The following is a 22,058-nucleotide window of genomic DNA, read 5'->3' as shown; positions in this document are numbered from 1 at the left end:
TGTTCTTTGCAAATGCTTCTTAGAACATCCACATAGAGTTGAGCTTCTCTTCATGATATAAAAGTGATGGATATCTTAAAGAAAGTGAACGTTTCTTTCATGCCCTACCAGCACAAAGATAACAACCTGGTAGAGGTTTTAATACAAGACCACAAAAGATGTGGAACAAAAAGTTGACTCACCTCATCTCAAAATAAAAGACTACGAAGGCACATTCTCCAAAGAAAATTTGTAAGCTTGTCCTGCTCAAATGACTATTTATGCTTTAACCACCTGCCTGATTTATTGGAATAAAATTTTATGAAACTTGATCTCACTTTTTTTCATAAACTTAGAGACTAGTAATGGGGGGGGGGATCTTGTGCATCTAGTCACGTAATGGTGAATGTATGGCGTGTGTGCCACAGGTGGCACGCAGAGCCCTCTCTGCAGGCACGTGAGCCGTTGCACTAGTTCGCCTCCACCGTCCATGTGCACGCCCCTCCCACTGGTCAGCTGATTTTCAGGTCTCTGCTGCGCATGTGTGGGAGTGGGGCAAATGGGGAGATGCACACGCACGCATGGAGGGGGCAGGGGGGTCATGTGGACATGTGTGGGGGAAGCATGGGGCGTCGTGCATGCATGTGCAGGGGGCAGGGCATGGGGACAGGGTTTCATGTGCGCATTGCCTTATGGGTGTGCTTTCGGCACACGACGACAAAAAGGTTAGTCATCACTGATCTAGTCCAAAACCCAGTTCAATGCAGGCAGCCCAAGTATACCAGAATATATATGGTAGATGTTTGAAGCATCTATTTGAAGAGTTCTCTCAACTAAAAAAAAAACCCAATCATTTGTTTAGATAAATGATTCCATAGCTGAAGTGCTCTTACTACTAAGAAGTTTATTCTAATGTTCAATGAAACTCACCTTCCTGAAAGTTTAATCCATCAGATGTAGTACACCAATCAGAATTAAAACATTTTATTACTGTGGCAATTATTTCGCTTTTTGAAGATTGTGACTGTGTTCCTATTAAGTCTTTTATTCTTATTAAATGTAATAAATTTCTTCAACATTTTCTGACACAATTTATTTTTCATATTATATTTTTCTTTTAATCTTTCTACTTGTATACTACCACTGATTATTCCTTTTTTGTGAACTTCAAGTGTTTAATAAAAGTAAAGCTATCCTTTCACAATCATATCTCATTATTGAATAATGTTTAGTTTGTGTGACTAATTGCAATCTAGAGATCCATTTCATGGGATATTTGCCAAGTTAGTAATCCTTCATGCTTTGCTGGTGGATCTGATATTTTTTGCCTATATTTTTTTGTTTGTATTCTGTTCAATCTTGTTGCTTCACCTCGACTTAATTTTATATACTATAAAAGTATTTCTAAATCCCATCCCTATTTTCTGAAGTATTAGTAACCATTTTCAGGATTCAAAATTCACAACACAAACACTGTTGAAAATTATCAGGCTGGATTCTTATGCAGCCTCAATTGAAATTACACTTCAATTTGATGAGCATTGAGTCCCTTTTCCAAAGAGGTGTGACTGCATCTGTTATCAACACCTAGCCAACTCTTCAGTTAGTGCTTTACTTAAACCAAAATAAGTCACTAAATCAGAAGTGGAAAACCCTGTAACGTACAATCCACACTGAGCCACTGACAGTCAGGCAACATATCAATTTTAATAATACTATAGTAGAAGTAGTAGTAGTAGTAGTACCATGTTTCTCCAAAAATAAGACAGGTCTTATTTTCTTTTGATCCCCGAAATAAGCGCTTGGCCTTATTTTCAGGAAGGTCTTATTATTTTTGAGCTGCAGGAGGAGGTAAGCATGGTCACCTCATGGCTGCTGCTGTGTTGCAATATTTTCGAGGAGAGCTTATTTTCGGAGGAGGGCTTATTTTAGTGCATGCGCTCAAAAGCCCGATTGGGCTTATTATCCGGGGAGATCTTATTTCGGGGGAAACAGGGTAGTAGTAGTAGTAACAGCAACAATAATAATTTGCATATGAGGGCTGTGCTAGTCACACTCAAAAATACATAGGAAACTCACATTTAAATTGAATGATCGGTACATTTAAATGGAATTTATATCAAATTATTTAAACATGATCGTTATTATCCTTTTTGGTCACATTCAAGATTACAGTTTGATGATAAAAAAGGTGCAGAAGACTATGTGCTTCTGCAATTAATCCAGACTATATGTTGTTGTTCAGTCACTAAGTTATGTCCAACTCTTCACAACCACATGAAGCCACAGCACTCCAGGCTCACCTGTCTTCTGCTGACTCACAGAGTTTGTCTAAATTCATGTTCCTTGAGTCGATGACACTATCTAATCATTTCAAACTCTGTCATCCTCTTCTCCTTTCCCCCCAGATTATATGAGTTGCCCCAATTTATATTGGGTTCTATTAATCCAGAAGCATTACCAGAATGATCACAAAACAATAAAATTAATAATTTTCAATGTTTTCCAGAATAAGAAAGTGAGGCTGGTCACTGGTTTATTGTTTTCTGGATAAGCTTTATTTTTTTCTTAAAGCAGGAAATCATGGATAATTGAAGAGTCAGACACGTTAAGTATGACTGTGAAAAAGTATACTCCCCACCCTTAAAAATGAATTAGATTGAAATGGTATGCATTGCTTGGTCATATTTTCTATTTCTGTGCAGCCATGCCTGCTAATTCCTTCGGATCAAATTTTTAAAAAATGTGAAAAAGATGGTGAATCATGTGGAGATCAATAGTAAAGTACAAGATCAATCATCACAATGTTCCAGAAAATTCCAATCTAAATTTTATTTTTTGTGTTTTGCAAATTCAACAGAACTCTTCACTACAAGTGATTGACTGTGAAGTTATTTTCTCCTATAGCATTACCAAATCCTAGTAGTTATGGAGAGAGGAATCCTGGTTGGACAGTATATGTGTTCCATTTTATTTTGGTTTTATTCAAAACAGAGACGTTTTAGATAAACAAAACATAATAGTACATTTTAAAAAGGGAGGTCCTTGGTGCTTTCTGAGCTTGCTTGTTTTCTTGAAGACATTTCATTATACAAACTAGGTAACTTCATCAGTACAATGATGAAGTCACTTAGTTTGGGTAGTGAAACATCTGCAAGAAAACAAGCAAGCTCAGAGAGTACCAAGGACCCCTCATTTCAAACCCTCCTTTATTGGTACATTACCTTCATGTCCGACACAGCCAATGTGTTTTTAAGGCGATATTTGCCATCCTTCTGGGGATATGTATACAGCAGGACATCATTCATCTGTATGAAGAAAAATAAAATAAAATAAATTATATGTAATCTTGAAACAAGTCCATGCTGATGCTGGCCTTAGTGAAACTCTAGTCTCAGACTGTCTCTTCAGAGATGGCAACATGGCAGTAATGGCAAAACTCAAATCAATACATGTCTATTTAATAAAATGGACGGAGGCAAAGAGTTGTATTGAAAATTTGATTTGGGATAGATCGTAGATGGATGGATGGATGGATGGATAGATGGATGGATGATAGATAGATGATAGATGAATGGTTAGAGGATAGATAGATAGATAAATAGATAGATAGATGATAGATAGATAGATGATAGATAGATAGATAGATAGATGATAGATAGATAGATAGATAGATAGATAGATAGATAGATAGATAGATAGATAGATAGATAGATAGATAGATGATAGAGATATCTGGTTAATCACAATTGTAACAGCTGACCTGACAAGGAGAAAACTAGATGTAAACATAGTGCAATCATCACCTCTACCAGCTCCATGCCATTCAGAAACTGACCATGTATCCACTAACTGTAAATGGCTGGATGAAGAAGCCTAGAATTTAAAGTTTAAGGGTTTTACCATCCTTAGTCTTGAATTAATGCACTGTCCCAGATGAGTGCAGTGCATTAATCTGGAGGTTCTTCTGGACTCACTGATTAAAGAGCAGGAGGCAGTTGAGGCTAGGAGGGCTTTTGTCCAACTATACGCACCAGTTATGCTCTTTCTAAATAGAGAAGCCATTATTATTCCAGTCATGTCTTAGAAGCATAGCAATATTAAGATGTGACATTATTCTTTGTTTTGGATTTATTACAAATTACCATAAAATTCACTGTTTGTTTCTTATTTACTCAACATACTTATATAGTTCTCCTTTTGCCAAAGCATCTCAAAGAAGTGTACAATAAAAGTAACAATAAAATATATACAAAATAGATCATTAAAACAATATAAAGCACCATTGATTTATAGAAGACGAGAGGAAGAATTATGAATTATTCTTCCAGCATTCCAAAGTGTGGGTAAGTACCATGGATAGAGTTAACTCATAAGAATCAACCATCCTCACTAGATGAGCAGAGAATCTCAATGACTAGCAAAATCCTTTTGAATTGTAAACCACCCAAAGTGATTGATTGAGGTGGACAGCTATGGAAATCGAATCAATCAATCAATCAATCAATCAATTATAAGGTCAGCAGCAATCTGGGAAATATCCATGTCCCTGAACCTGACTTGGTCAATATGAAATTGTTTCAAGAAATGTGTTAAGGTGAGTGTGGCCAGGCCAACAATTTGGCTGCTGTAATAGGCACCAAATACAACATTTGGACCAAATGCAAACGTAGCTCCAAGTAAATGATCTAAATGTGAGGTTACCAATGCATGAACAGTTATAGCTTGGCTATCCTTATCCATGAATAGGCATTGGGTGCATATTGAACAAAATTAATTATAGGCATCCCTAGCCCCCAATTGCAATGATGATTCTATCAACACTCTCAAGCCTACATTCCCTTTTCTGAGCCATGGTGGCGCAGAAGTTAGAATGCAGTACTGCAAACTACTTCTGCTGACTGCCGGTTGCCAGAGGTTTGGCAGTTCAAATCTCACTGGCTCAAGATTGACTCAGCCTTCCATCTTTTCGAGGTCAGTAAAATGAGGCTCCAGATTGTTGGGGGCAATATGTTGCCTCTGTAAACCGCTTAGAGAGGGCTGTAAAGCACTGTGAAGTGGCATATAAGTCTAAGTGCTATTGCTAGTCTTTTCGAGGGAGTGCAACCCTTGCAGATCAATCCCCCAATTTCCAAGCCTTGGAAAACTCCCTCCCACAAAATCAGTACATGTTTAGTAGCTCATGTCCACCCATCACTGCACCCAGACATGTTATGCAGTTATGACACAACACAGCCTGTTTTGATTTGGGTATTATGGAGAAATAGAGCAGAATGTCAACTAAATATTGGTAGCTTCTTGCTCCAAAATCCCCAGTGATTCCCCTCAGCCATTTCATATAGACTAGTGCTTCTCAATCTCAGAGCCTTTAAGATGTGTAGATTTCAACTCCCAGAATTCCTCAGGCACATGGAGAACCCTTCCATTAATGTCTGTAATTAATTATTTTATAACTCTACTTTGCAATGTTATCTTGTTCTGCTGAAAAAGCAAAAGTTATAGCAAATGCATCTACTGTGTATTTTCTAGAAGATGGAAGAGCTTTCTGTTACAGATTTGGAGAAGATGGAGATGGAATAGTTAAAAGAAACAGATGATTGCTAAAGAAAACAGTCTATTGCAATTATTGGTACCTGCTGGACTAGCTGAGGACTCTTCCTATCATAAAGCTACATGGAGCTTCATCTTATACTTGACAGGTATATATGATAAAGCTACATGGAGCTTCATCTTATACTTGACAGGTATATATGAACACTGCCTCTAAAAGTCCTACTCCTGGAAGAGGAGGAGCCAACATCGCTACGAGATGGACATGCAATCTCAATGCTCTGAGATTGCTGCTGAAACTTTTATCACTGGATGGTCCAATCGGACCTAAACCGTCCCGCAGAGATGGCGAACGCTGATCTCAGGGACACCGCAAAGTCCCTGATCGACCCAGGAGAAGTTCTTCTAGCTGGCGATAAAAGCACATCCCCTAGGCTGATGAAGTTGGGACGGCTCCGAATGGAAGGAAACGGAAAGAGAAAGTGTTAACGGCTAGTGAGGAATTTTTACCGTTTTAAAAAAGACTGCCTACAAAAAACTTAAAATTAATTTAAATCTGAGAACAGAAGAAATAAACAGTGGAATTAAGCTTTGAATGGTTTTGGTCAGTGTGTTATCTTGCTCTTAAATGCTATTTTTATGGATGGAATTTATGCAAGCCTTTTAAAATGAATGGATTAAGTTTTCTTCTTCTATCCTTTTTTAATTATTATTTTTGCAACCTATGGACTAAAATTCTCCTTCCTCATTACTACGTGTGTTTTCCTCTCTTTCTCCTCTATTTTACTCAAGAATTTGATTTTTATTTTTTTAACTTGGAATATAAAAAAGAAAAGAAAAGAAGGAAATAAAGAGAATTCTAACAACAAAGGGAAAGTTAGTGCTGCTGCTCGGAGGCTGGAGGCTTGTGTATTAGGAACAAAGCACTTTCACTTTCCTCACTTGTGAATGCATGACAGTAGTTTGGTTCAGGCCTTGTTGAAGCTGAAACGCAAGTAGGCCATAAGAATGTGACCTTTAACTTACATAGGATGTTTGCTGACCACAATATTTAATTAACCTTTACTTAGCTTAGCATAGCGTTTGTATAGGTTGTTGGTTAACTGCAAATATCTAACTGTGTATACGATGCATTATTAGGGATGTTTTTGAAAACCCCTTAACTGCTACATACCTATTAATTATTTTCTTGTGGAAAATTGCTGAATGTACTTCTTTGTATGTGTCCACTCCCCCACCTTAAAGAAACTGCTTAATAAAAGGGTCTGTACAGAACATGTCAAGAGGAATGTAGCCATACATCCTCCAAGCACTGTGCTTGCCTACCTCGAACTAACTCTTTGTGTGGTGTCTTAATTTGCGGCCTTCGTCCATGTGTGGACCCTCCAAATTCCCGGTGAGGACCGGGGCTCGTTCTCCCACCCAAGGGAGAACCCTGAAGGCCCAGACAGGCGAATCCGGACTCAAGTATGTCGCGACCCTTGCAGCGACATCTGGGGGCTCGTCCAGTCCTGTCTTGGCGTCTTCATGGGCACGATCGTTGTCTAGCGGTGTGCTCTCCTTCACTCCTGTGAACTTACCCGGCCGGACGCGCCACTGTGCACACGTAAGTCATGGGCTCCTCGGGCTAAAAGGTTTCTGCTCATCACCGAGAGGAACTTTTCGCTCTCGTGAAGCGTATTAATTCTCTCCAAATGATTAACAGCATCACTGTCTATCCGCTTTCTCGAAAATCTATCGCTTACTCTCTATCCTAATTCTCCTTCAGACGATTCTTCCGTTTCTTTTGTTCCTAATCTTTCTCCTTCGGACGTAACCCCGAAGGTTTCACCACCTCCTTATGAGGCCCCCAAAGTCTCAGTCGCTTCCTCCGCTCCCCTGGCGGAGACTTCTGCTTCTTTTCCTACTGAAACTCCTACTGACTTTCCTGACGTAGATCCACGGGCTGGCTCCTTTTCTGCCTTTGTTGCCTTGTATGTATGTATGAAATGAAGGAAGTTCCTACTAAAGGTTTGCCTTCAACCTGAGTAAAAACCCTCTGCACATTTTTCTGACCAACCTACTCTATTAGTCCTAAAGTAAAAACCTGGCCTCCAGAAGGCAGTTTTGATTTAGATTTTGTCAACAAATTTGCTGATTTTTTGGCCACCATCAGATGAATCAAGGGCCCCACCCAGATGCAAATGATGTGTTAATGAAAGTCTCCATACATCTTGGATCTTTAAAAATATGCCAGCATGAGCCAACCTAGAACCCTGGCTGAATGCAAACAATGTGTGGACAAACATCTCTGTACATTGTTTTTATACATCTTGATATTTAAAAATGCCAGCGCGTGCTGGGATATCAAGATAGAATTTGGATCTTTAAAACTTAGCCAGCGTCCGCTGGCAGATCCAAATTAAGAAACGAACACCCCAGGGTAGAGACAGGCATTAACAATCTAGTGTGTGATCATCTCCAGACCTGGAGGGAAGTTGAGATCCTTTAATAATAGAAAATGGAGCTCATTGGCTTATGTACAGCTCCCTGAAGTAATTGTAATAACTGCCTTGCATGAAGAAAGAATGAAATGGGATTTTTATATGTGAAATTAATGATTGTAGTGCAAATGTGAGTAGGTTGATGGTAAAAGTTGGTATGAATGTAGTTTGATTCCCTTTTATATAAAGGATGGTATGTGTGTGTATGCATGTGTGTTATCATTTCCAAATTGTTTGGCATGAGCAAGCATGCAGGTTTGATTGCAGTATGAATGTGAATATGTGTCCCCCATGCCCCAGGGAGTGATAAGTGAATGGCTCCAGAGGTCCACGTGATTGCCTGTGTGAATTTCCCTCTCCCCCCACCCACTCTTCCTTCTGGGTCATTCTTTGGAGGGAAGCAGGAGGAGCGGGGAGAATGAGTGTTTGCTCATTTTTACCATGAGTGTGTGTATGAAACGCCCCAGTGATACCTGTGAATGCCTCTAAGAGCAGTTGGTCAATGGAACGGCTTGCCTCCAGGGGTTGTGAATGGCCCAACACTGGAGGTCTTTGAGAGGATGTTGAATGGTTATTTGTTTGAGATGGTATAGGTTTCCTGCCTAGGCAGGGGGTTGGATTGAAGGACCTCTAGGGTCCCTTCCACCTCTGTTATTGTATTATTATTGTATTATCTATTTTTAATTTTTGGCCACATTTTTTTTTCCAGCCTTTATTGCCTTGGGCAAACTTTTTTTTTTTTAAAAAAAACTGACAATGGCCTGGCCTATTTTTCATTGGCCTTTTTGTAATTTTGTACTAATTGCACCAGTTTTAATTTTTGGGTTTTTCCTTATAATTCCACAGGTTAAGCCATTGTGGAACGTGTTAATTGGTCCTTCAGGGACTGTTTTTTCAAACATATAAAAAAGGAGGGATTTTGGGTACCTAGTAATTTGGTGTACCCCAATTTGGCTAATTTGGCATAGGTAACACAATAGATTTAAAAAGTTTGTTTGCCTCCCCCGCAAGGGGGACGAGGATATGCTGTGCTTGTTTTTACAGATTTTTATGGATTCTAGTACGTGATGTTTGTCTAGACAAGAATATTGTCGTACCAGTTCCCAAATCCAGTTCCAGAGATGACCAAGATGACTTTACAGACAGCACAGTGGCCAATACGATCTTGCCAAAACAGCTGTCCAGTGATATGAAAAACCAAAAACCATCAAAGCAGTGCTGAAACAACGACACGACAACTTATGTGCTGCCATTTTTGCCAAGTTTTTAGTCATCATTAGTCATCATTTGTTTATGTTTACTTGTTTTGTCATCTCACCAAAAAACTCATTTGAACAGTGACTGCAATAAAAATCTATGGGTGCAACTAACATTACACACACTGACTTGAACTGTACATGAAACATTTGCTTTTTATATGCTTGGATCCTGTTTGAATTTTGCCTGCAGTAATTCAACACTTCATTGGTTCGAATTATAAGACTATCTTTCATTGAGGATTAATTGCTTATGATCCTCCCTCTGATGCAATTGCTTTGTATATATTGATAGTAGCAGTTCCTAAAAATGTAACATGTGTTAAAGTAGTTAACTGTATATTTTTAAGTAATAAGCCTTATTGTCTCTTATTTCTTCCTCCTATTTTGCTCTTAATAACAGTCATGCCTTTCCTAATGCTGATCCGGAGTGTTGGATGTGCCTTTTTTTTCCAACCACCATTTTATGAGGCCATAGGTTCTGCCGTACCTTTTCAATCTATGGTTGCTCTCCAGAATTCTCTTACTTCACTATCTGAAGTTGTTTTACAGAATAGAAGAGGATTGGATTTGTTATTTTTGAAACAGGACGGCTTATGTGTAGCTTTAAAAGAAGAATGCTGTTTTTATACTGATAGTTCAGGCATTGTGCTTGATTCTATGGCAGAATTAAATACCCGACTGAAAGAGAGAGAGTCAGAACGCTCCAAGTCTCACACATGGTATCAAGGAATGTTTAACTTTTCTCCATGGCTTACAACTTTGCTTTCAGTCCTTATAGGTCCTTTGATTTTGATTTTGATTGCTTGTATCATTGGTCCTTGTGTTATGGGAAAACTGCTCAGGTTTTTGCGTAATCGCCTGGGTGACATAGATAAAGAAGTTGATGCTACTCGCAAAGATTTAAACCTACTGCAACACTTGTTACCCTCCTCGCACGACACCTGCAAACAACCGTTGTTAACATTTTCGGATTCAGACTCCGATACAGAAAGTGAGCTTCAATTCCCGGATAAGGTGAATGGTTCTTCTCACTGCCTGCCGGAGGGTGGGCTGTTAGAGGAACGCATAGCCTTGGAGGGATATTGACCTCCTTTTAAAACAAAAACAGAGGAGATGTGAATGCATGACAGTAGTTTGGTTCAGGCCTTGTTGAAGCTGAAACGCAAGTAGGCCATAAGAATGTGACCTTTAACTTACATAGGATGTTTGCTGACCACAATATTTAATTAACCTTTACTTAGCTTAGCATAGCGTTTGTATAGGTTGTTGGTTAACTGCAAATATCTAACTGTGTATACGATGCATTATTAGGGATGTTTTTGAAAACCCCTTAACTGCTACATACCTATTAATTATTTTCTTGTGGAAAATTGCTGAATGTACTTCTTTGTATGTGTCCACTCCCCCACCTTAAAGAAACTGCTTAATAAAAGGGTCTGTACAGAACATGTCAAGAGGAATGTAGCCATACATCCTCCAAGCACTGTGCTTGCCTACCTCGAACTAACTCTTTGTGTGGTGTCTTAATTTGCGGCCTTCGTCCACGTGTGGACCCTCCAAATTCCCGGTGAGGACCGGGGCTCGTTCTCCCACCCAAGGGAGAACCCTGAAGGCCCAGACAGGCGAATCCGGACTCAAGTATGTCGCGACCCTTGCAGCGACACTCACTGAACAGTCTGGCTTGGCAATTCAAAGTCTCACAGTTTGTTTATAGAGAGTGATAAGAACCAAAGGACGAATTGTTTACACAGATGTCATTTTGAACTATATCTCTAAACAGAGAAAGTGAAAAGAAGATTTTACTGTGAATTTATGTTCAACCTTGTAAAAATCCTTCAATCCAGAGCAGCAGTATTTGTCAGCTGGAAATTATGGCACAACTTCAACACTAGAAAGAAGGTTTAAGTTTGCAAAAGATAATGTTTGAAATTCAGAAATTATCAAACACATTTGAGAGGACGGAGAAGAAGTTGGAAAATCTAGAGCATTTAACAGTAAAATATGATGAAGAAGTTGGAGATGTTTATCAAGTGGAAAAAGTGGAGGTTAGAGTCCTAAAAACCGAAGAGAAAAATGACCACAAAGAAATCAAATCCGCTGATATCTATGTTGATTGGTTTGTGTCTGGAAATGGAAAGAGTGGAATACGGAAAGAGGAATTAAATGGAGGGAACTCTACCCCAGATGGCAAGATACAGAAGAAGAAAAAACAAAAGAATTTATGGATTTAAAGAGAGAAATTTTATTAGCAACATCATCAATAACACCACTGACAATTAAAGATAAGCTGATCAAGGAAACAGAAGAAGGGCATCGAAATTACCTGAGAGACTCAATAAGCAATGAGTTGCAAAGAGGAGTCCATGCAAATTTGATTAAGGAGATGATTAGAGAACTGATATCACAAATGGCAGAAGACATGAGATTGTTTTGCTACTGGAAAGGTACAGGTTGATAGATGAAAGTATATAATCTAAAACTAGTTAAATTTAGTGAAATAGATATGGTTAAATAAACAACTGATAATGATAATGATGTATACATATGTATTGGTATGACAAGTAGTAATTGGATATGAATATTGAATGGTACCTATGAAAGGAAGATTAGAAATTATTTGGTTATATATAAAAGTTAATAAAAAGAACTAAGTTGAATTTAGCTAAGTTTTGATTATGGGGGGGGGAAATGCTATGATAATGGATAGAGTTAAATGAAGGAGGGATAATGATAACAATGTGTATGGGTACAACATAAGCAAATTGGATGTAAATTGTAAACAGTGATTTTGAAAGGAGGATTAGAAATTTTTGTTACTAAATATTATTGATGTTTAGTCAGAATAGGCCATAAGGATATGGTGTTATTGGAGGATATTAGAAATAACAAATGAAATACCAGTATGTGGTCAGGTTTTAAATCTTGGTTCATTTTATGATGAAGGACGTTTAAACAATTATAGTCAAATGAAAATGGAGGTATGATGATGGTAATATGTATAAAAATATCTGATTTAAAATACTTGAGTTAATACGAATTTTGTGACGACAGTGGAAGAGACGCACGAAAGCTTTTTGTAACCAACTGATACACTTTCTACAGTATGTAAAGAAGGAGGATTCTTTGTGTTGTGTTTGTTTTGAAAATTTAAAATAAAAAAAACTTTTAATAAGAAAATAAATAAAAGTATTACTACTAAATATAGTCTGGATTTTAGTTTGAATTTACATTATTCATCTCCCTTATCTCCTACTTACTATTCTTCACTTATTACTGTCCCAGAAGATTATTTTTTTCTAGATCAGCAAATACAGATTTTCTATATTAAAAAAATAACCAAAGGCTTCTCAAGGAAGTTTGTGTCACATTTGTGTATTGCTTTGTAAATTACCCCTTCTACCAATATTAATTTAATAATTGCAGTGTCTGACCCTGCCTTGTGATTTTATATTGACCCAGTATCGCAAGTACCGAACACCTCTACAAAGATAAATCTAGGATAGTTTCTCGTAAATTGGGAATTGGCAAGGTCAAGGGAGGAAAAAAACTGTCTCTTAGCTATTAAAGAATAGATCATGAAAATGAATTTCCCTTGATTATTATAAAAAAAAAAGATTAAATGTGGCTTTCTAGGAGGAAATGTCACAGGAAGAATATCAAGAGAAGTTAATTTTGTTACAAAGCCACAAAAATGTCTTTGATTTATGCAGTTATTAATTTAGCCTTTAAAATGTAATGATTTCACTGTAGAAAACAGAGATAAAAATTAGGTTGTAACCCTTTTTGAATATGCAGTGTTTACTTAATTACTGGGAAGGCTATGCCCTTTTCTTTGCTTATTAATGCAGCCACCTAGTATGAGGTCAATTCAGGTCACAGAAGAGATAGCTAATGAAGGGCACCCTGCCATCCCATAAAATTAGTTTGCATGAAGGATTGTCACACCTTCCCCAGCATGCACTGCATGTATGCCCTGGCTATACATTCTGCTTGTTGTTTGCAAAGAAAAAAATATATATTAAAAAGTTCTACAAAACACGATATTTTGCGTTAGCGATGACAATGGGAGCCACCCTATTGCACTGTTGCTATGGCAGCCATGATTATTATCCTTTGGTTTTATTAAACATTAATGATGGTTGTGTTTGTTAATTGCCTGTTAGAGTGATTTCCCATCTGTTTTGTCTTCACATTCAGAGAAATGTACCTGATGTCTCAAGTCCTACCATTATTCATGACCAGGAAATTCAAATTAATGGCAGGAGAGGAATGGTGTTGCTAAATGTTCAGTCGGCTTTGAGTATATATATATATGTAAAACATTTGTATGGAAGAGATTGTGTTCATCTTTGTGCACTATTTCCATGTTATTTCAAGAGCATTACACACATTTCTGTACATTACTAACAAATTGACTGAGATGTCTTTGCTAGCAACCTGGTTTTATTCTGTTGGTGTTGCTTTATTTTTGTTGAATTTTTGCAGCTGGAAAAGCTCAGCTTAGTCCTTGGGTCTTTTTTTAATTGACGATGCTGAAAGTCAGTACCGAAGTTTCCCTAAAATAAATAGCTTATTTTGTACAATGCTTAAAACCAAATCAAATTGCTTCACACCTGGTTAGACTGTGTATTTATCTAGAGCCATGCTGTAACTGCTGATCAGCAGTGCCATATATATATATATATATATATATATATATATATATATATATATATATATATATATATATATATATATATATATATATATATATATATATATATATATATATATATATCAGGAACATATATATATATATATCAGGAACATATATATATATATATATATATATATATATATATATATATATATATATATATATATATATATATATATATATATATATATATATATATATATATATATATATATATATATATATATATATCAGGAACACACCTGTTGTGCCTGAACCACAAGATCTACACATGAAGAGTTCAATTATCTACTTTCACAGAAATCTTCCCAGGCTGTCTGTCTACACCTGGGTCAGGCTAGATAAGTTTCAGCTGCATTCAAGGGGTATTGCTCCTTGCTCTCTTGTGTCTCTGTAAATATTCTACCTTAATCCATGCTTGATACCTCCTCCTGGCTCAGCCAGTCTCTCTCCACAACATCTTTCTTTTCAACACCAACCCGAAATCCTATCTAAACAGAAAATGTAGGAGTTATGGGGGGGGGGGGGAGTTTGTCCAAAGGTACCTGTTTGTTTTTTTTAAATCTGGTCAACATTAACATAGTATTTGAATGCAGATTTTGTTTGAAGGATCCTTGGTGCTCTCTGAACTTGCTTGTTTTCTTGCACGTTTCATTACATTAACTAGGTAACATCATCAATGCTAGTAAGGAGTGCTGTTTGCTGTCAGTTTTGTATTTTGGTGTCTTGCCTGTCTGTGTGGGTGGTCTTAGAAATTCTTTGGTTGGGCTGTTTACTGATGGCTCTTTGGCAGTTTCCTCACTGGGATATTGTTCACTTGAAGTTGGTCTGAAGTTAACCTTGGAGTTAACCTATGCTGAGCTGAGTGCTGATTACTGGTGGAGAGGTGCTGGAGTCTTTTTCTCTTTTGGGCTGGTTGATTATCTCTTTTGCATAGTCTATAGATGTTGTTAATGTCTATGTGACTATTGATGGCTGATTTGTCAGAGTGCCAGGATTCTAGAAATTCCCTGGCATTTTTGGACTTGGCCTGGTCTAGGATTGTCACATTTTTCCAAGTGTTTCCTCTAATTTCTCAACAAATAATTCCTTAAAAAGCAATGTGCAGAAAATCTTCAGTTGCTGAATAGATAATATATAAATAGACCATTATATTTGTTTTTAGAGTTTTGCACTGAAGTCTGCAAAGTTCAATAGGGCTTACTTCAGAGTAATCATACATAAGATCAGAAAAGGAATATACTCCTTTTCAATTATTTGAATGCTACTCAGGACAAATTCCCATGATCTACGTATGTCATTAAAAAAATAAATTAGACTCTTTCTAACTGTTATCATATTGAATACAGGTAGTCCTCAAGTGAAATCTATTGCTAAAGATTTCACTTTTTAAACTATTTTTGTTTATTTTTGCACTATTTTTAGAAATATGTGATTATCCCAACCCATACCACTTCTACACAAACATCCCTATTAAAAAAAAAAACTTTCCAGAATACATTCTGTGATATATGCTATAGGAAGGTCTAACTTTCCAACATATGCATGGATTTTTATCATGATTCCTACAAACTCAACAACAGCTGTTCTTTCTAGGGAAGCCCATTTATGCATTCTGTTTTAGTACCATACCAAACAAACTGCTATTTATTCTGCAGCTGTGCAACATGGGCATTTATATTTTATGGACATTATTTTAATTATTAGATAGAGTAGGAACTAATAACCACATTACATAGTCCTACCATGCCACTTTTACAATTGTCTTCTGGATCAACCAACTATGTGGAATGATATTCCAACAGTTTTTCAGGAGTTTTGAAAAACTACACAGGTTGTTTTATTTTTGATGATCCAAATCATTAGCCTTCATTGTTACTCCAAATTTTACTTCATGGCAATAGAGATGCCTGATTGTATGATTCATTTTTGGCAGAAGAGATGAAAAACAGGAAATGTCACTGGAATATATTTATTCATGTGCCATTAAATCCCGCAAGAACTCGTTTTTGCAATATCTCCAACTGCCAAGAGATAATTATTTCCCCCCTGCAGTGAACAGACAATCTAATTTTGAGTCACGCAACTTGCGGCACAATCTAAATTCACGTTTCATTCAGAAATGCTTTTCCTTTTATTTTAACATGCACAGCTTATAGGATTGACTTTGTCTTTGCAATTTGAATGACAAAAAACTAGGAAAACATAATTGAAAATGAAACGATGTTATATCGCTAGGTGCTATTTCAATGCTTCAGTAAGGGAAAGAGAGCAATCAAGAAGGGGAAAAAACCCAGTTATTGGTAAATTTGCCACCGCAGTTGGTATCTGAAGCCATTTAGTAATTGAAAAAAGGAGTGCTTTGAGACCTCCTATCATTAATATAATTTGACATGCTCTGGAATTAAGTACAAAGGAAAAAGTAAATTTGGACTGAGAATGTAGTTGAATTCAAATTTAATTGAATTCCTTGTAAGATTCTAGAGCAGATATTAAAGTATTTGAACCATAAATGCATTGAAAACAATGTCATGATTTTTACAATTCAGCATGTATTGGTTAAGAACTAATCTTATCTCAATTTTCCATTGGATAACTTACTTAGTAGACTATGAGAATGATGTAGACATAATATAACTTGACATTTTAATTGACAATTAAGTATGTTCTGAATGATACATCTGTTGAGTAGATAAGCAGCTAGTTTGAAAACCATGCTCAAAAATATACTGATCTATTGATTCTCATCAAATTGAGGGAAGTATCAGGTGGGAAGCCCCAGGACTTGGTCTTAATCCTTTAAATCTTTTAAGGAATCAAATTTTCGGACAACACAAAATTAAGTAGGTAGCTAACAATCTACTTATGAACTAGAATTCAAAAATGGCATTCAAAACTATCTTGATAGACTAAAACTGGGTTTCAAATAAGAAAGTAAATGTAATACAGGTAGACCTCAGTTAATGACCACATGTTCAATAACTGTTAAACTTAAGAACACTCATTGAAGTTCCAACTGTTGCAGTGTGCCATGGTGATGCGATCATGATTTCCATCCTTCCCTGGCCAGCTTCCTATGAGCAAATGGGGAAGCCAACAGGAAAACGGAAGTCACGGTCACATGAAGTCACAGACCCATTTGATCCTTGCTTAATGACAGTAACTGGGAACTGCTGGAACTACTATTGCTAAGCAACGCAATCACGTGACCTCATGCTTTACAACTGCATTACTTAATGATGGAAATTTTGATCCCAATTACCATGGTTAAGCTAAGACCACCTGTAAATACAAATACAATTTTCCCCACTTTGGAGAAGGAAATCAAAATATTGGATATACCATATTTTTCGGAGTATAAGTTGCACCTTTTCCCCCAAAAAAAGAGACTGAAAATCTGGGTGTATCTTACACACTGAATACAGCATTTTTTTGGCAAAACATTGGCTCGTTTTCATGAAAAATGCTCATTTTTGGCTCCCCAGCCCCCAGGAGGACTTTGCAGGCCTCTCAAACTCTCTGCATGCCCCATTTTTCACCTAAAATGACACAGGCAGAGGGTTTGGGAGATCTGCAGAGTGCAAAAACTTTTTTTAAAAAATGTACCTCTTTAAAATCTTGGTGCAACTTATACTGCGGTGCGTCTTATACTCTGGAAAATATGGTAGGATAGGGAATACATGACTTATAATAACACATATGGAATTGTAACTGATCAGTTACTAGTTGAATATGAGTCAGCAAAGAGATATGAGTCAGCAAGTTAAATACAATTTTAGGCTGCAAAATTAAAGTATAGTTTAAGTCTGCTTTGGTCATATAGGCAAAAATATCACCTCTTTGGAATATATCCCTACCTGCCCCCCAGAAATTAGACTTTCCTTGACTCTGCTGGCCTTTTACAAGAATGAAAAACATTCTTGTAAAACATGCTTTGTTATTGAGTCCGAGGCCCTGGTAGCATGGGAGAACATGTTTCATGGTTAATTTGAGTGTTTATGAGTGCTGTTGGTTGTTATTCTTACTTTTGCTGTTTTAGTAAAAGAAATCTCAATATGTGCATTGTTCTTACACTCTTTTAATTGTTCTTCACTCAGTCATATATATGTGATTGGTACAATGTAAAATGTAGAGGAGTCCCTGCAGATTTTATCCTGCTAGTTGTTGTCAACTGTAGGGGCCAGTGCTCATCTCTGTTTCAAGGCCATTGAGCCAGCGCTGTGTGAAGACATTTCCACAGTCATGTGACCAGCATGATGTCATGGAGTGCCCTTACTTTCTCGCAGAAATGGTACCTATTTATTTACTCACATTTGCATGCTTTTGAACTGCTAGGTTGGCAGGGCAAGGAACAAGAGCTCTCCCCATTGCATGGCGCTCAGGAGTAGAAACCTGGGCTGCCTGCTTTCCAGCCTACAAGCCCAGCCTCTTAGCTACTGAGCCACCACCCCACCCCTGTTTATGAGATAAACAGCCTATAAACTTATTAAGTAAATAGACAAATATTTATAACAGTTTGGGGGAATGATGTCCAAACTAGCATTTATATTGCTGCAACGTTAAATTGGAATTCTGTTTATTTATAAGAAAGTCCCACTGTGTCCAGTGTCCTTTATTCCTTAGGAAATACATTGCTGATTGCCAACTTATTTGCAAAGATTCATTCATATATATCTGACTACATATTAATAGAGAGTAAAAACAAAATCTTACCAAAAATAAATGCCGAGGATGCCTATTTTCCCCAGACACTTTCATTAATGTCCCTTCTTTCAGAAATATCTGAGAAAGAAAAGAGAGGCACAAATACATCTTTTTTTTGCTTACATTCATTAGTTCAACATGTGAACTGAAATACAGATGCAACTCTTGGCATTCATTAACTGCCTTTTAAATTAAGGAGAAATGGCTTAATGAAATCCTAAAGTTTGCAGTGTCATACTATAGCGAATATTGGCAAATAATCAAGGATATCAGATCTACTGATATCAGCATTTATTGGACTGAACCTCAAATCTTTACATAACACTGTTGATCAAAAAGAGAACTTACTCTTCCTGGTTGTAGAAGGTTGCTCTGCCCTTTGACACTGTGCTCTATATGTACCAATTTCTGCAAATTTTCCTGTGGATAAAAAATGAAGCAAATGTAGTTTAATAAAAAATAACTACATTCAATGCACATGATATGCTTCTGTTTGAATGAAGGAAATATAGCATCATCAGTCTCTGTATAATGTGGTTAATAAACAAAGAAAATTCTAGAGAAATAGATTAGTGTAAGAATACAGTAAATGTGGGTCTTTGTACATATGCAACTGCATCCACAAATGACAAACATTTGTGAACTTCTCTCTGAGATTGAGAAGCAGTAGGAGAAGCATCATCAATTATTGGTGCTGATAGAGTTGTTGTCTACTATCGCATACACTGTGTAATGAAGAGATATGCTATGTGCAAAGGTTTCTGCACTGAAATGATAGTTATCCAACTGAGATGAGAAGCAAGAGAATTCTAACATAAATTATAACTCATAGCTAATTGTGAGAATTCAGAACCACAACACTAGTTTAATTAATACAACTTCTCCACTATTCAGAACTTTCATATTCATTGACAAGAATTCAGGTATACACTCTGTTGGTGGTGTCCAATATTCCACAACAGAATTGCCAACTGTTTCACTATCGTTTGCTAATGTACCTCTGAAGCAGCTTGATCTGCCTCTAGCAGATGTTTCCTTCTTTTCACACTATGAAAAGGGTTGCATTGCATTGCATTGTTTTTGTTTTTTTTACAACAGGGCTACTGGTGTACCCACAAGACCAGCATAGGATGTTTGTTTTTTTGTGCAATTAGATCAACACACCTAAACACCTGCCTTTAATGAGAATACCTAGCACTACTTATCAACACTGTGATACCAGGCATTTTCTGAGCATAGTCACCTTGTTTAGCTTTCAAAAAAGCATTGTAATTGAGACAGTAACATATACTTTATATAATCAGCTACATGGCTATTAACTCCACTTTTTGTACAGTTTTTAAAAATCAATGGAGTGGAAAAAAAATCAATCTAAAATTTTGCCAGGATGAATGGCAATTGCAATAACCTTTAAAAGATATTCAGGGTGTCTGAGGGTTCTTCTATAGGAGTACTCACACTTTTTAAATGGGGGGGGCAATTCACGGTCCCTCAGTCTGTTGGGGAGCTGAACCGGCTGGGTGGCTGTAGCTAGATGGTCATGTGACTGGGTGGGCGTGGCTAGATGGTCATGTGACTGGGTGGGCATGGCCAATTTAGCAGTCCATTTTGCCTTTGTCCTTGCTGTACTTGCTCCTCCTCTACTCACTCCTATGGCTGTGAAAAACATCCTGAAAGGCTGTTTTTAAAGACTTTTAAAGCACTACTTTACAAACTGGGAGCAGAGCTGCTTTTCAAGCCAGCAGCAGCCTCTCTCCTACTCACCCACCAACCCTGGATCACGTAGCTGCACTGGCAAGATCACCCCTCAGTCAGCTGGTCCTCCCCAGAACCCTTCGGCCTTACCTTCGGCAGCTCAACCAGTGAAATAACTAACTAGAAGTGCAGCTGGAGTGGATGCTCGCTGGAAGATAAGGCCAATGGTGAGGAGTGGGGTGGGGTGAGGGGCGGGGCTGAATCCCATCACTCCGTGGGCTGGATACTTTGCATTGGCGGGTCGTATCCAGCACATGGGCCATAGTTTGATGATTGGTGTTCTACAGCTTTACTTATCTTTGGAAAGAGCTCTGCCTGCTACATATGCTCCAAAAGGTCTAAGATGGGTTACTTCAGAAAAGCATATTTCTTTCTCCAACACTTTCTGGAATGATCCTTTGATCATAGATGTTCATGGAGATGTCAAAGAAGGAAGAAGCAGCCCCTTTCTCAAGAGATTGGTGCACACTGGCTTTTTAAAGGGCAAGCATACTGAAACATACTACTTGCCACCCTATCCACCTTTGCACAGAATTGTTTTTGAGACGATCTCTCAGAGGAATTTGTGGCAAAACTCTTTTACATCCTTCCTTAGCATCCCCATCCTGAATTTGTCCAACATTGGTTTGAAGGGTCTATCAATCCTTTCCCCTTCTCCAAATAATTGCATATGAACTTACCTGTAGAAATCACATTCTTTCTAGATGCACTATGCCAAGAGCATTAGGTGATATTTGGGCTGCAAAAATTCAGGAAACCACTATAGATCAGCAAAGAGCTGGATTTTGATGTATTGCTGCGCTGCCACCTAGTGGCACTCTGATTTTCTGCAGCAGAGATACGGTAACCCTAATGAAACCCTTTTTTAAAAACAATATCATTCATGCAAGTGTGAAGTTCGTCGATGTCTTTTGCTTGCTTTGGCCCTATAATTGGGGTAGAGGGGACTGTGCACAGGGTCAAGATGTATACTGCTATAAATTGAATTTTAAGTGGGTAACAGTCTACATTTACTTCTTTTTTCATATAGTCAGATGTTTTTGGCTGCTTGGAACAGAAATAACTTCCAGCTGTGTTGGATTTCTAGTGATTCACATTCATGTAATTTTCTTGGCAACAGTAAGCAATTGCTTCCCTCTGCACTTTTTTTAAAACAATCTTCTTTCGCCTAGAGTCCTGGGAGTTACCCAGCATTAACCAGGGTTTGAGTTGGCTTAATTTCCAAGGCTACTCAGGCACTGCCATCTGCTGAGGCGGAAGCCCTCTACCTTGACTTGAACTTAACTTTTAATTTTCTAGAATATTTTTGTGATGTTTTTATTTATCTTCCCAGTCTACATTTCACTTTAGGATTCTGTGTTGGTGCCCCACCCATGTCTGCTCTTAAACTTTCAAGTCAAGCCAAGATGGGTAAAAACTGTTAGCTGTATCATTAATAGCATCAGCTGTAATTTTCGTCTATTAGTAACAGTTGTTCAGCTGTGGTCCTAACAGGTAATAGTAACACATTAAATACACCATAAAATTTGGCCTCCTTTTCAGAGATCAGAATGCTCATTTACCAGACTCTCACTCTATTAACTATGTACCAGTGTTGAAAAGTTTGGACACAATGAATGAGCACAGACGAGC

General features: G+C 37.5%; 1 protein-coding gene across 4 annotated transcripts in view; it reads right to left on the bottom strand.

Annotated features, from left to right (window-relative positions):
• FGD5 (FYVE, RhoGEF and PH domain containing 5) overlaps positions 1-22,058 on the bottom strand; it is a 169,129-nt gene that overhangs the window by 17,144 nt on the left and 129,927 nt on the right. For all 4 annotated transcript variants that reach the window (XM_081937785.1, XM_081937786.1, XM_081937783.1 and 1 more), the window contains exons 11-13: positions 19,020-19,091; positions 18,681-18,749; positions 3,204-3,287 (exon numbers count right to left, since the gene is read on the bottom strand). In XM_081937785.1, the coding sequence (XP_081793911.1) occupies positions 3,204-3,287; positions 18,681-18,749; positions 19,020-19,091 (225 nt within the window). The remainder of the gene's footprint in view (positions 1-3,203; positions 3,288-18,680; positions 18,750-19,019; positions 19,092-22,058) is intronic.

This window comes from Natrix helvetica (genome assembly GCF_964273705.1).
Source record: "Natrix helvetica genome assembly, chromosome: 1".
Taxonomy (NCBI): Eukaryota; Metazoa; Chordata; class Lepidosauria; order Squamata; family Natricidae; genus Natrix; species Natrix helvetica.
Note: the sequence above shows the minus strand (reverse complement) of the source record. Positions and strands in the feature narration are given on the sequence as shown.